The sequence below is a fragment of the Mustelus asterias genome, chromosome 5 (genome assembly GCF_964213995.1).
Source record: "Mustelus asterias chromosome 5, sMusAst1.hap1.1, whole genome shotgun sequence".
NCBI classification, from domain to species: domain Eukaryota; kingdom Metazoa; phylum Chordata; class Chondrichthyes; order Carcharhiniformes; family Triakidae; genus Mustelus; species Mustelus asterias.
Genome location: NC_135805.1, coordinates 12,091,248 through 12,104,373, shown reverse-complemented (window position 1 = coordinate 12,104,373; position 13,126 = coordinate 12,091,248). Strand labels below are relative to the sequence as shown.

The 13,126-nt window shown below is 43.1% G+C and overlaps 1 protein-coding gene across 2 annotated transcripts in view; it reads left to right on the top strand.

Moving 5' to 3' along the window:
- Nucleotides 1-13,126, top strand: part of LOC144493365 (putative tubulin polyglutamylase ttll-15) — a 96,462-nt gene that overhangs the window by 20,503 nt on the left and 62,833 nt on the right. For both annotated transcript variants that reach the window (XM_078212174.1, XM_078212175.1), the window contains exons 2-5: nt 1,974-2,222; nt 6,383-6,538; nt 9,634-9,753; nt 11,368-11,443. In XM_078212174.1, coding sequence (XP_078068300.1) covers nt 1,977-2,222; nt 6,383-6,538; nt 9,634-9,753; nt 11,368-11,443 — 598 coding nt within the window. In that variant the 5' untranslated portion in view covers nt 1,974-1,976. The remainder of the gene's footprint in view (nt 1-1,973; nt 2,223-6,382; nt 6,539-9,633; nt 9,754-11,367; nt 11,444-13,126) is intronic.

The following is a 13,126-nucleotide window of genomic DNA, read 5'->3' as shown; positions in this document are numbered from 1 at the left end:
GTAACCTGCAACATCCTTCTGCACCGTCCACAACACCACTGACTTTAGTGTCATCTGCAAATTTACTAACGCATCCTTCTACACCCACATCCAGGTCATTTATAAAAATGACAAACAGCAGTGGCCCCAAAACAGATCCTTGCGGTACACCACTAGTAACTGAACTCCAGGATGAACATTTCCCATCAACCACCACCCTCTGTCTTCTTACAGCTAGCCAATTTCTGATCCAAACCGCTAAATCACCCTCAATCCCATGCCTCCATATCTTCTGCAATAGCTTACCGTGGGGAACCTTCTCAAACGCTTTACTGAAATCCATATACACCACATCAACTGCTTTACCCTTATCCACCTCTTTGGTCACCTTCTCAAAGAACTCAATAAGGTTTGTGAGGCACGCCCTACCCTTCACAAAACCAAGTAGGCGAGCGAGTGTACTCGCCTTTGTGCGGATTAACTGCCACAAAGATTCGGGAAGGCGTGTTTATTTCAAGCTGGAGATATGGTATGGCTCATGTCCAACTTCGAAAAGCTTGACCATCAGTTAACCTGGCGTACAGGTCTTCAGTCTGCAGCATGGGGCATCTGCGAAGTTTAGAAACCCTATTGACCATAAACTTATAGTTTCCACAATGTCAGACTGATTTATCCAGCTTAAAGACAAGAATAACAGGTACGGACGACTCTGCGAATTGTTTGGGTCTTATTATGCCCAGCTTTTCTAGGCATTACACTTACAACTCTACTTTTCCCCAGTGGGAAGTATGGAACTGGTGACTCTCTAAAATACATAGTAGCATCAGGGTTGACATAGATCTTAGCTTTGGCTCCCCTTATTTTTCCAAGCCCTTCCTAGAAAATTTCAGAGTACTTATCAATGACTTTGTACAGTCCCCCATCACCCAGCTAAAGCTCTCCCGCCAGTTCATTCTGATATGTTGGACCCAATCTTTCCCCATAAAGCTAATCCTTGTTCCCGTACAATAGTGAATGAAAGTCGAGCTGACTGCCTGCCACCTGTAAGTCACCGGGGTCACTGTGGTGCCATTTATCTGCAATAGTTCCCCCTAGCCTTTGTGCTTTCTAAGTTCAGGAGCTGAATACCAGCCCAGAGGCGATCATAAGTCTGTTCCCCGATAACGGAGACCGCAGCACCTGTATCCACTTCCAGTTTTAATGGGTGGTCATTTACTAACAACTCCTCCATTATGGGGGCAACCTTCATCATGGAAATGTGATTTAGTTGCATTGCCTCGTAGTGGGCAAGGTACAGCCCAGTACTAGCCTTGGCCTTTTTTCAAAATAGCACACATTTTGACTGTCCCTATATCTTTGCCTCAGTTGTGGTCTTCAGCAGCACTTGCAATAGTCTTCCACAACCTTCTGGACTATGCTTCTGAGGAGTCTGAAGGCTACCCCTGCCCTTCCTTGACTGCCTGGTGCTGCGACTTAAAATCCTTTAAGTGGTGGAGCCCGTGATGTTTTACCGATCCCATTGCTCTCAGTTGAGGGATGGACATTGCATGGGAGGACACTGCTGTTTGATGTCCCCTGTAGCTTCTTTCTCTGCATTCTCCAGTGACAGAGCTATCTCAAAGGCATTCTTTAGATCCAAATTATAGGTTTATGAGCTGTCATGTTGTTAATTCCACATACCAATCTGTCTCGCAACAAGTTGTTCAGGGGTAGACCAAATTCACAGTGCACTGCCACTTGTCATAATTTGGTCAGAAATTCGGTGACATGTTCCCCGAGGGTTCGTCCTGCTGTGTTAAAGCGGTAATGCTGGAGTATTATGGAGCATTATGGAGTACTATTTTCCATAGGCTGGGAAATTCCTCATGTTTCCAGTTTTCCTGTAGAACTTTGCCTGAAGTACATGAGAAAGAAACCCCAGTGATGTTCCAGTGGTACAATGGGATTAATTCAGAGGAATTTTGCAGTGATCATTTATTTTCCTTTTATTTTAGGTCATGGTAAGATCACATCCTTTCAAATACTTGTTTGGATATGCCAGTCCCAAGATAGCCACCTTGTTCATCCTAGCAATCCTAATGCTGATGGGATTGGACTACTTGAACATCCGACAGCTTCGCCAAGTGTATGAGAAGCACCTCCGAATCTACCACCACATTAATCTGAAAGACCTGGAGAAGATTCAGGAGCCCAGGAAAGTAACTTGTTCAACATGTCCCAACTACTGGCTCTATGCACCTCATGTAGGTTCAAGTAATGATAGACTTCATCATATTTTACAATACGTGGTAAATTATAATGAGTAATTTATAGAATCATCGAATGGTCACAGCGCAGGAGGAGGCCATTCTAGCTGTTATTTCTATTCATATCGTGCCACTTCGCTGCCTTTTCTCTGCAGCTTGCATTTGTTTCTTTTTCAGATAATGATCCAATTCCTTTTTGAAAGTCTCAATTGAACCAGCCTCAACCACAATCTCAAGCTGTGCATTTCAGATCCTAACCGTGTGAAAACATTTTTCCTCATGTCAGCATAGCTTCTTTTGCTAATGACCTTAAACCTGATTCTCAATCCTTCCACTAATGGGGACTGTTTCTCTCTATCTACTCTGCCCATACCACAGATGATTTTGAATACGTCCATCAATCTTTTTGATTTGATTTATTATTATTGTCACATATATTAGTATATAGTGAAAAGCATTGTTTCTTGCATGCCATACAGACAAAGCATACAAAATGTAGAGAAGGAAAAGAGAGAGTGCAGAAAGTAGTGTTATAGTCATAGCTAGGGTGTAGAGAAAGATCAAATTAATGCGAGGTCCATTCAAAAGTCTGATAGCAGCAGGGAAGAAGCTGCTCTTGAGTTGGTTGGAATGCGACCTCAGACCTTTCTCTTTTTCCCGACGGAAGAAGGTGGAAGAGAGTATGTCTGGGGTGCATGGGGTCCTTGATTATGCTGGCTGCTTTTCCGAGGCAGAGGGAAGTATAGACAGAGTCAATGAATGGAAGGCTGGTTTGTGTGATTGGGCTTCGTTCACAACTCTTTGTAGTTCCTTGCGGTCTTGGACAGAGCAGAAGCCATACCAAGCTGTGATACAACCAGAAAGAATGCTTTCTATGGTGCATCTGTAAAAGTTGGTGAGAGTCATAGCTGACATGCCAAATTTCCTTAGCTTCCTAGAAACATAGAAAAACTACAGCACAAACAGGCCCTTCGGCCCACAAGTTGTGCCGAACACATCCCTACCTTCTAGACCTACCTATAACCCTCCATCCTATTACGCTCCATGTACTCATCCAGGAGTCTCTTAAAAGACCCTATTGAGTTCGCCTCCACCACCACTGACGGCAGCCGATTCCACTCGCCCACCACCCTCTGTGTGAAAAACTTACCCCTAACATCTCCCCTGTACCTACCCCCCAGCACCCTAAACCTGTGTCCTCTCGTAGCAGACATTTCCACCCTGGGAAAAAGCCTCTGAGAGTCCACCCGATCTATGCCTCCTGAGAAATCTTTTCCTCCCCAAGGAGAACAATCCCAACTTATCCAATCTTTCTACGTAACTGAAGTTCCTCATGTCTGGAACCATCTTTATGAATCTTTTCTGCACCCTGTCCAATGCCTTCACATCCCTCCTAAGGTGTGGTGCCCAGAACTGGAACAGTACTCCAGTTGAGTCTGAACCAATGTTTTATGTAGGTTTTCCTAAGTTCCTTTCTATTGTACTCTATGCTCTATTGATAAAGTTCAGGATACCGTACACTTTATTAACTGCTCTCAACCTATCCTGGCACCTTCTATGATTTATGCACATATACACCCAGGACACTCTGCTCCCGCACCCCTTTTAGAATTATGCTCTTTATTTAAAATTGTCTCTTTGCATTCCATCCTACCTAAATGAATCACTTCACACTTAACACGCCAGGAATGCCCCTCCCACATTATTTAGCAGGCTGTGCTTTCTTGCATTTTTCCTCACTCCCATCCTCCACATCATGCATCTGTCTGGAAATCCAGGGACAATAATCAAGAGGACAGAGCATTGAACGTTGGTGGTTTGAGGTAGAATTTTGGCTACTCCACGGGAGACATGGATTTTCATTCCAGGCCAAAGCATTAAAGTATTTCAAATAAAAAATTACATTACATAAATTACACAAAAGTACAAATAAAAATATTTTTATGGTGATATCTTACTGTTGCAGCCTTGATAAACTTCTTGCCTCTGAGTCAGATATTTGTGGATTCCTCTCCAGAATCCAGAATTCCAGCATTAATTTATTCACAGCAATACAATTCCCAGATGGTCTCCTTATGAAGGTTTGACTGAACTCCAAGACTCACTGACTCATTAGCTTAACAATGCTCTATTTACCATGACTGAAGTGTAGTGTTAGCTTTCATTGACAGCTTTTTGATGTTATAATAAGCTATTCTTTCTTTAATCTCTTTTTCCAATGTCTGTAGATTTATTTGGACAAGATTAAGAAATGTGAAGTGGGGTAAAGCTTCTGTTATTGAAACTATCAATGACAGTATCTGATTAGCACATTTATAGGGTTGGATTCTCCCAAAAAAGTGTTGAATTCCTGTAAAAACTGGAGTAAATCCTGCTGGTTTTTTCAGCAGGATTTTCAAAATGAACACTAAAATCTAGGCTGACATGTATGAAGTACTGAAGGAGTGCAACACTGTTCAAAAAAGAGTAGGAGACGTGTCCCTGGTGTCCTTGATAATATTTGTTCCTCAAATAATATAATTAAAAGACAGAAAATGCTGACAATACTCAGTAGATCAGGTAGCATCTGTGAAGAGAGAAATAGTTCAGATTTTCAGCATCCTCAGTAGTTTGTCGTAAATGATCTGAACAGTAAGGAGCAGATTGTGAGAAGAATGGCGAGGTTATCTAATAGGCTGGATCTGACTAGTAGTATTCCACAAAGAGTTTTAGAACCTCAGTTGATCACCGTCCTTATTAATGACTTAGCTGGTGGGAATGGGAAGCCACAGATTAAAAATTGCCAATGACATACGGATAGGCAGCATTATAAACACTGTAGATGGAAGCATAACATTCCAAAGAGATATTAATAGAGAGACATGCTATTGAAGTTTTTCATCTTAAACCTATCAGGACAGATGCAAGATTGTCAAATTTAATGGAGCAACAATTTATACTACACGAAAACAGGTTCTGTTGGTTGGCAATCCAACAGGTTGACGTGTTGCCATCAAGAATGCACCAGGAAACTCAACCATGTTTTTGTTTTAATTCAAAAAAGTGCAATATCTGGACATATTGCTTTTGTCTGCAGAAAACAAGTCCCTGTGTATAAATATTTGTAGCCTAACAAGCATACATGAGCCACATTGCGAGCTGACTGATGATCTTAAATTGGCTGTTAATGTAAAGAAGTTGTGAATTGGTACCAAGCTTAGGCTTTAACAGTCTGTAGGAGGAAGGGAGGATTAAGGACCTCCATATTTTCGAGACCCAAGAAAAGAATGAGTTAGGGTGAGAAATTGTACAATGTCTTGATACCAAGGATGCCAGGATGAGTAAGAAGTTACAGGTGGTACATTTCAGAGGTACCCATACTGGGAGTCAAGTCCCCATCTGGGGAGGGGCGTGGGGTGCCAAGGTTAACGTGGGCTGGTGTCCTCCTAACAGATACTGCCTGTGAAAGGTTATTTTCTCTATTGGCTGTGCTGTGGCACTGCCCTCAAATCTCAGATTGATTCTTTATCCTGCTCTTTCCAAAACTCAGGCATCCCCTGCAAATACCTCTCGCTCAAGGGAATTTTCAATAGTTCTCAACCTAATAATGTTTCTTTCAGTCAAAAAGTTATTTGTCTTGTACAGTTACAGTGACAAAGTATTGTTTGTCTTGTACAGCCAGTGTGATGAACCCCAAAGTATTGGCATTGCCAACCTGGCAGTGCTAACCTGGCAGTGCCAACCCGGCAATGCCAACCTGTGCCAGGGGCAGTGCCAGGGCACTGTCCGGCCATGCCCTATCCCCCAGAGGCTATATTCACCTTTTACGCCCCTGGGGAGATCCCCACGACAGCTTCACATTTGGGTGAACCTGTCATAAACCTCCCCAATGTCAGGTGACGCTGGTGAGGTTTGAAAATACAGCAAGCTTTTAGGGGGTACAATATCTACTTCTTAAAGTTACTTTCAAAAAGACCACAGTGGGTAGAGTCAGTTTCTTGAAACTTAGCTATATGATATCTTTACTGGAGCTAGGAAGGAAGAATAGAGGAAAGTTCAGAGGAGCAATTGATTACTATAGGGAATTCCCCTACATCCTGATGTAATTCAGTGTTATAAAACAAGTGTTTGTTAGTCCCCATTGTCACTGTGCCATATAAATTGTGTATCCTGAACAGGCCGACTCGGGCTACCTGGAACATGTGGTGAAAGTATTTGAAAAGATTGGATACATGCGTGGTGACAGGGATTCCAAATGGGATGTCCTTTGGTCATACAACTATCCCTTTGTCAAACTTCAATCAATTCTGGAAAATCTTGCATCCCATCAGAAGGTAAGACAGGGGGTTCTGAAACTACTTGCAGTATTCAACTATAATTACTTTTAATTATCTTAAGACTTAAGATGGAATTTTCTGATCTCCTGCTGCCAGCAAGAATGGAAAATTTGGTGCTCAGCCAAAACTCCACTCATTAAAGCAGGACCAGAGAATTCCAGCCATGGACAAGATCGGAGAATTCCAGCATTAATTTATTCACAGCAATACAATTCCCAGATGGTCTCCTTATGAACTCCAAGACTCACTGACTCATTAGCTTAACAATGCTCTATTTACCATGACTGAAGTGTAGTGTTAGCTTTCATTGACAGCTTTTTGATGTTATAATAAACTATTCTTTCTTTAATCTCTTTTTCCAATGTCTGTAGATTTATTTGGACAAGATTAAGAAATGTGAAGTGGGGTAAAGCTTCTGTTATTGAAACTATCAATGACAGTATCTGATTAGCACATTTATAGGGTGAGATTCTCCCAAAAAAGTGTTGAATTCCTGTAAAAACTGGAGTAAATCCTGCTGGTTTTTTCAGCAGGATTTTCAAAATGAATCTCCCACACTCTGAGTATCACAGAGGGCCTCAGGAAGATTCATACTGAAAATCCGGGGGCTGGGGCCTATTCTCGCTGGGGAGGCCGACAGCATAGCACTGAGCGCCGACCCCCCAGTCGCTGGTCAGCTCGATCGCTGGTCAGTCCCGTGACCCTGCAACGCTGCAGCTCCGATCCCCCCCACCCCCAATCAGACCTCTCTGGGCCAGCTCCCCCCCACGACTCCCCCTATCCCCCTGCAGCCCCTACCCCCACCCCACACCCCAATGGCCAGCCTCGATTGCTGGCCTCCTTCCCTCTGTCACTGCCAAGTGCAGAGTGACAGCAGGATTCCCCATCCCCACCGATCGTCCCCGAGGCTCCGTCCCCATTTGGCCCCATTCCCTCTGGCCCCGCCCCCTTGACACTGTCCAAGGTGCCCCCAGGCATGCCACTTTGTCCCTTGGGCAGTGCCGGGGGTCCAGCTGGCACCGCCAAGCTGGCAATGCCCACGGGCACCCCGTTACCCCTGACCATCGGGGACCTCCACGACTCCCCTTCACTCCAGCGGGGTATGGCCGCCAGCTCCCCGTTCATGGGGAACAGTTATAAACCCCGCTGGAGTGAAGCACTCCTGGCGGGGAGGGAGAGGCAAGGGGCCCAGAGACTTCAGTCCTGGGCCCGCTAATTACATGTTAATGAGCATTTGAATAATTCATACAGCTCCGCGCCAGAAGTCCAGAGGCCGGATACACGTGGAGGCTGTGGCGCCCAGTGGGGAACCCGCTAAATGACCTTCGCTTGACTCTCCTGGCCCGCTGCGCTGTCCCCCATAAAGTTTGTAAGAGCAGCGGTTTTTTCAAAGCAAATTTTTGAATGGGATTTTTTCATGGTTATTTCAAGACTTACTGTTGGGATGACCACATCAAATTTTAATTGCTCAGCAGACCAAATCACGGAGGGAAACTTGTTTACAGACCATATCCTTTTTTCGTATTATAAAAATGAGAAGAAAAGTACTGATCCAAGCAGCAAGTAGTCCAGTAACACTTTTGGGATTTAAAATTAAAAGTAAAAGGTTTCTTAACAAGAAGAAAAGAAAATTTAAGCACACAAGATTGCAATTATACAGTTAAAATTAAACCTACAAAATATACCCTCCAAAAGACTCTACTTCGTCAGACCCACAAGTAAACATCTTCATGTCACCACTCCCTTATAGATATTTAATTCTCAAAATCCAGTAATATTACCCCAAGACAAAGCTGCAGTTGCTTTAATAGGGTATACCACATGACCTCTCAATTTATTTCCACTCTGCTGTAGATATCCAAGAAACCTTCAGAAACAAGGCTGTTTTTTGCAGCCCGAGCTTTTCTGGCTTGACTGGATGGCTGATTTAAACTGCAACTTCTCCCAGTCCAGAGCTGTTCCGAGGAGATCTTCCTGACACAGACAACACATAAGCTCTCCGCAGTAGCCTAAAATATCCTCTTCCCCTTTTCGTCTTGGTTCCATTGTTCTCACACTTGTTTGAAACTCAAATCATTCCAAGTATAAAATCCTTCATGTTTCTATTTTGTCTGCTTTCGGGTCAATAAAACAATGTATCCTTTTCTTTTTATCCATGGAACTCCTACAAGATGCAAAATATTTCTTGTCACATCTGAGGTCCCTTTGATATTCAAATAACCTCTCAACTTATCTAAAAATGCAAATGTTAGATCCAATCTATTTACTTAGACCTTAAACCCACCATAATATCTCATTACAAGTGTACAAACCTCACACCTCTATCCTTTCATGTCTTAAACCTCCCAAACAACCTTTCTCTAACAATCTTTCCCCATCTTAATTAAATCATTTACACATACCCACAGCCTTCTTCACAGAATAGCACAATATTCCCCAAAAACATTCAAAAAATAGGATCCATTCTCACATAATTGTTGTTCTATGGCCCATTGGTTCTGCACATAATGCATTTGGAATGAGTGGGCATGGAAGGGACATGGAGGAGATATGAGGGGCACGGGAGTAGGTGGGAGGTGTGAGGGGTATGGACTAGGGGACCTGACAGTATTTAATACAACTGGAAATAAATGCCAGAGAACCAAGGGATCTTTCTGACCAGCCTGTGCCAGCACTTGCCCACCCCCATGGCCACATCTGAACTGTTTCCAGGGTTGGCGGACCCATCTCAATTTGATTCTGCCTCCCCACTTACATTAAGACAGGTCAGCTGAGTCAGGAAATTTTCCAACTCAATCTCATTAGTGAAAATTAAAACCTAATTGCTATAAAGTGACTGGAAAGTTTGCATGTGTGAATTGTTTTGTGTGACTCATTCTGTCCAAGCTCAAACACGTTAAGATTGATCATTTGGGTAAGGTACAGGAAGAGCAACCAACCCCATTAAGTTGCCCCCCCCCCCCGGCTTCAGTTGAAGACAGATGGGGTAGGTGAAGAAACATTAAACCCTTATGTCAACTCTTATGGGGTCTCTATACTGCTCTATGAAAGCAGGTTTCACTCACTATTGTTTTACATTTCCTTTGAATCAGGTGAACCATTTTCCTGGATTGGGCCATATCACAAATAAAGGTAGTCTTGTGGCATCCAACTTCAGCTACATCCCAAAAGCTTTTCGCATGCCAGAGCAGAAGGAAGAATTTCTTATGGAGGTGAGAAAACAGAATCATTAAGAGTGCGTTTTAGTGCTTTTCAAATGCCAGCTAATGCTTTAAGATTTAATGGATAAATAATTATTTGTTCACTTTAGTAAGGTTTTCCGACTAACGATAGTGTTTTGGATTTGTCTTAGTTGTCTTTGAGAGTTGGAGAGGAAATTTCCAAATTTTTCCCTAAAATTTGCAGCACTGCTTTACCCCCTTATGGAAATTAGTGTTCCTGATGAGTAGAGATGGCATCTTCTAACAAATTGATTGGTCTTTTATCATCCTTCTTTATATTTGGCTATTGTTCTTATGATTGTTAAGAAACTATTTCTGGCAATACAGTTCATTGGAATAACAATATGGGATTGATGGAGTGATGAATTGAGCCATTTTGCTGCTGCCACCTTTGGCAATCAGTTTTACCTTGGGGCTGCTTTGCTGCGGACCAGATAGATGGAGGAGAAAGTGAACAGTGAGTTTCTCTTTATGGCATTTGAGCTATAAAAAGAGGTTGGATAGACTTGGATTGCTTTCTTTTGAGCAGAGAAGGCTGAAGGGGGACATGATTGAGGTGTATAAGGTTATGAGGGGCATGGACAGGGTGAGTAGGGAGCAGCTGTCCCCCTTGGTTGAGGGGTCAATCATGAGGGGCATCGTTTTAGAGTAAGGGGCAGGAGATTCAGAGGGGATTTGAGAAAAATAATTTCACTCAGAGGATGGTGGGAATCTGGAATGCAATGCCTGATGAGGTGCCAGTGGAGGCCGGAAACCTTACAATCTTTAAAAAGTATTTGGATGAGCACTTGAGACGTCATAACATTCAGGGATATGGGACGTGTGGTGGAAAATGGGATGAGTGTGATTTTAGTTATTGTCAGTTCAGACTTGATGGACAGAAGGGCCTTTTCTGCACTGAATGACTCTATGGCTCTATGGATTAATCAAGGGCAGTCAGCACAGTTAAGGGAAGGTCATGTCTGACTAACTTTATTGATTTTTTTAAACAAGTAACAAGGAGAATTGATGAGGTTAATGTATTTGATGTAGTCTATATGGATTTTAGTACGGCTTTGATAAGATAAAGATAAAAGTATTTTCCTGCTGGCTGAGTGGTTGAATCACCATTCAGTGTGGTACTGAGTTGTACAGACCAAGAAAGCCCTTGATTTACTCAAAAGTGTTTGGTGCTAACAGTGGTTGCAGTGGGACAGCACTGGCCTGGGTCAAAGTAGATGACATCAGGCAGGGTTATTACTCTTCTCCACTCTTGGTGACCCTTACTAAAAAGGGTAGTGTTTACTGTGGGCAGAATTAGATTTCCACGGTTGAATTGAACAGCAAGAATCAGTGTCTTCAAGCAAGGAGAAGATGATATTAGATTGCAAGAAAAAGTTGAGAACTATGATCAAATGTAGTTTTCATTAATGTTGTAGTAAAGGTCATGTAAGAATAAGAGCTCATCATTGTGTTCACTGTGGAAGACCAGAAAAGGATTAGTTTGATATTGTTTATATATTATGCACAATGAGCCAACAGAAAAAGTTATTCAATGAAAAATGTATCCTAAATGTGGGGTTTACATATAATGATGTTTCATTGAAAATCTCATCCAACACATAGACCAAGAAGCACACAGACAAGCTTTGGGTGGAGAAAAGCAATCTTCACAGAGGAATCAGAATAATACCTCTGCAGGGTAAGTGCATGTGTCATAATATCTGCACCTCTCCCTATCTCTGTATCTCTTTCTATAAATTCAAGAAAGAACTTACCTAGCACCATTCAAGTCCTCATAATCCTCTGAAGTTATTCACAGCCAAAAAATTTACTTTGAAAGTACAGTCATTCTTGTTATGTAGGGAAACAGAATAGCCAATATGTGAGCAGCAACATTCCACAAACAACAATGAGACATTGGCTTTAGTGACAGAAGCAGAGAAAATAATAGCAGGAGTAGGTCATTTGACCCTTCGAACCTGCTCCACCATTCTGTATGGTCATGGTTGATCCGTCATACTCCCGCGTTCCGGCCTTGGGTAACAATGGGCGGGATCTTACAGCTGCGCTCGCCCCAAAACCAGATAATCCCGCCTGAGGTCAACGGACCTTTCCATGGTCCGCTCCTCGCCCGCTACGATTCCCGTAGCGGGTGGAATGTAAAATTCACCCCGATGTGTCTCCCATGTCTGCGTGGGTCTCCTCCATGTGCTCCAGTTTCCTCCCACACTTCAAAGATGTGCGAGTTAGATTAATTGACTATGCTCAATTGCCCCTTTGTGTCAGGGAGATTAGCAGTAAATATAGGGGCTACAGGGATAGGGCCTGGATGGGATTGTTGACAATGCAGGCTTGATGGGCCAAATGGCCTCTTTCTGCGCTGTAGGGATTCTATGAGTTTCAACCCTCCCTAACAGTACTAGCAAATACCCCGGCAAGGATATTGGTCCCGATCCTGCTGGGATGCAACCTGTCCAGCTTTTATAGGTCCTATCCTCTGCAGAATCAGTCCCTATTCCTCAAGAATCTAAATCCCTCCCTCCAGCACACATTCATCTGGCCTATTTAGCAAAATATAATTCCTGGTTCTTCCTATGTCATTCGTGGACCACAGGATCCTCCTTCTCCCACTCCAAGTTCCGCCCAAACCACAAGGAGATATCCTTAACCCTGGCACTGATCAGGCAGCACAACCATCAGAGCGCCTGATCATGGCTGCAGAGAACCACTAGCCCCCTCACCATACTGCCTCCTATTACAACCACATTCCTTCAGTGCCCTCACTTGGATTTCATCCTTCACCATGGTGCCATGACCCATCCACTCATCCACATTGCAATCCTTCTGCTCATCCACACAGGTAGCAAGCACCTCATTAACAAAGGCACTGAGGTTCCTCTATCACTACATGTTGGTTACCTGCCTAACTCACTGTCACAAACCCCTATCACTGACCATTGACTTATCTACTGGGTGTGACTGCCTCCTGGAACAAAGTGTCCAGGTAACTCTTCCCCCTCGCTGATGCCTTACAATGTCTGAAACTCAGACTCCAGCTCATCAACTCTGAGCCAACGTTGCCTAAACGGCAGACACTTCCTGAAGATATGGCTGTCCAGGAATGCAGTGCATTCCACAGATTCCCACATGCTGCAATCATGGTACATCAGCAGCCCTACCTTTTCTGTCTCACCTTATTTATTTAATTAGTCAATAATAATAATTTACACAGATAAAATAATTGAAAGTTGCACTCAACTAGCTTGAAGACAAGGAAGAAAATCTCACCAAAGTTAAAAAGTTTATTTTATTGTCACAAGTAGGCTTACATTAACACTGCAATGAAGTTACTGTGAAAATCCCCTAGCTGCCACACACCACC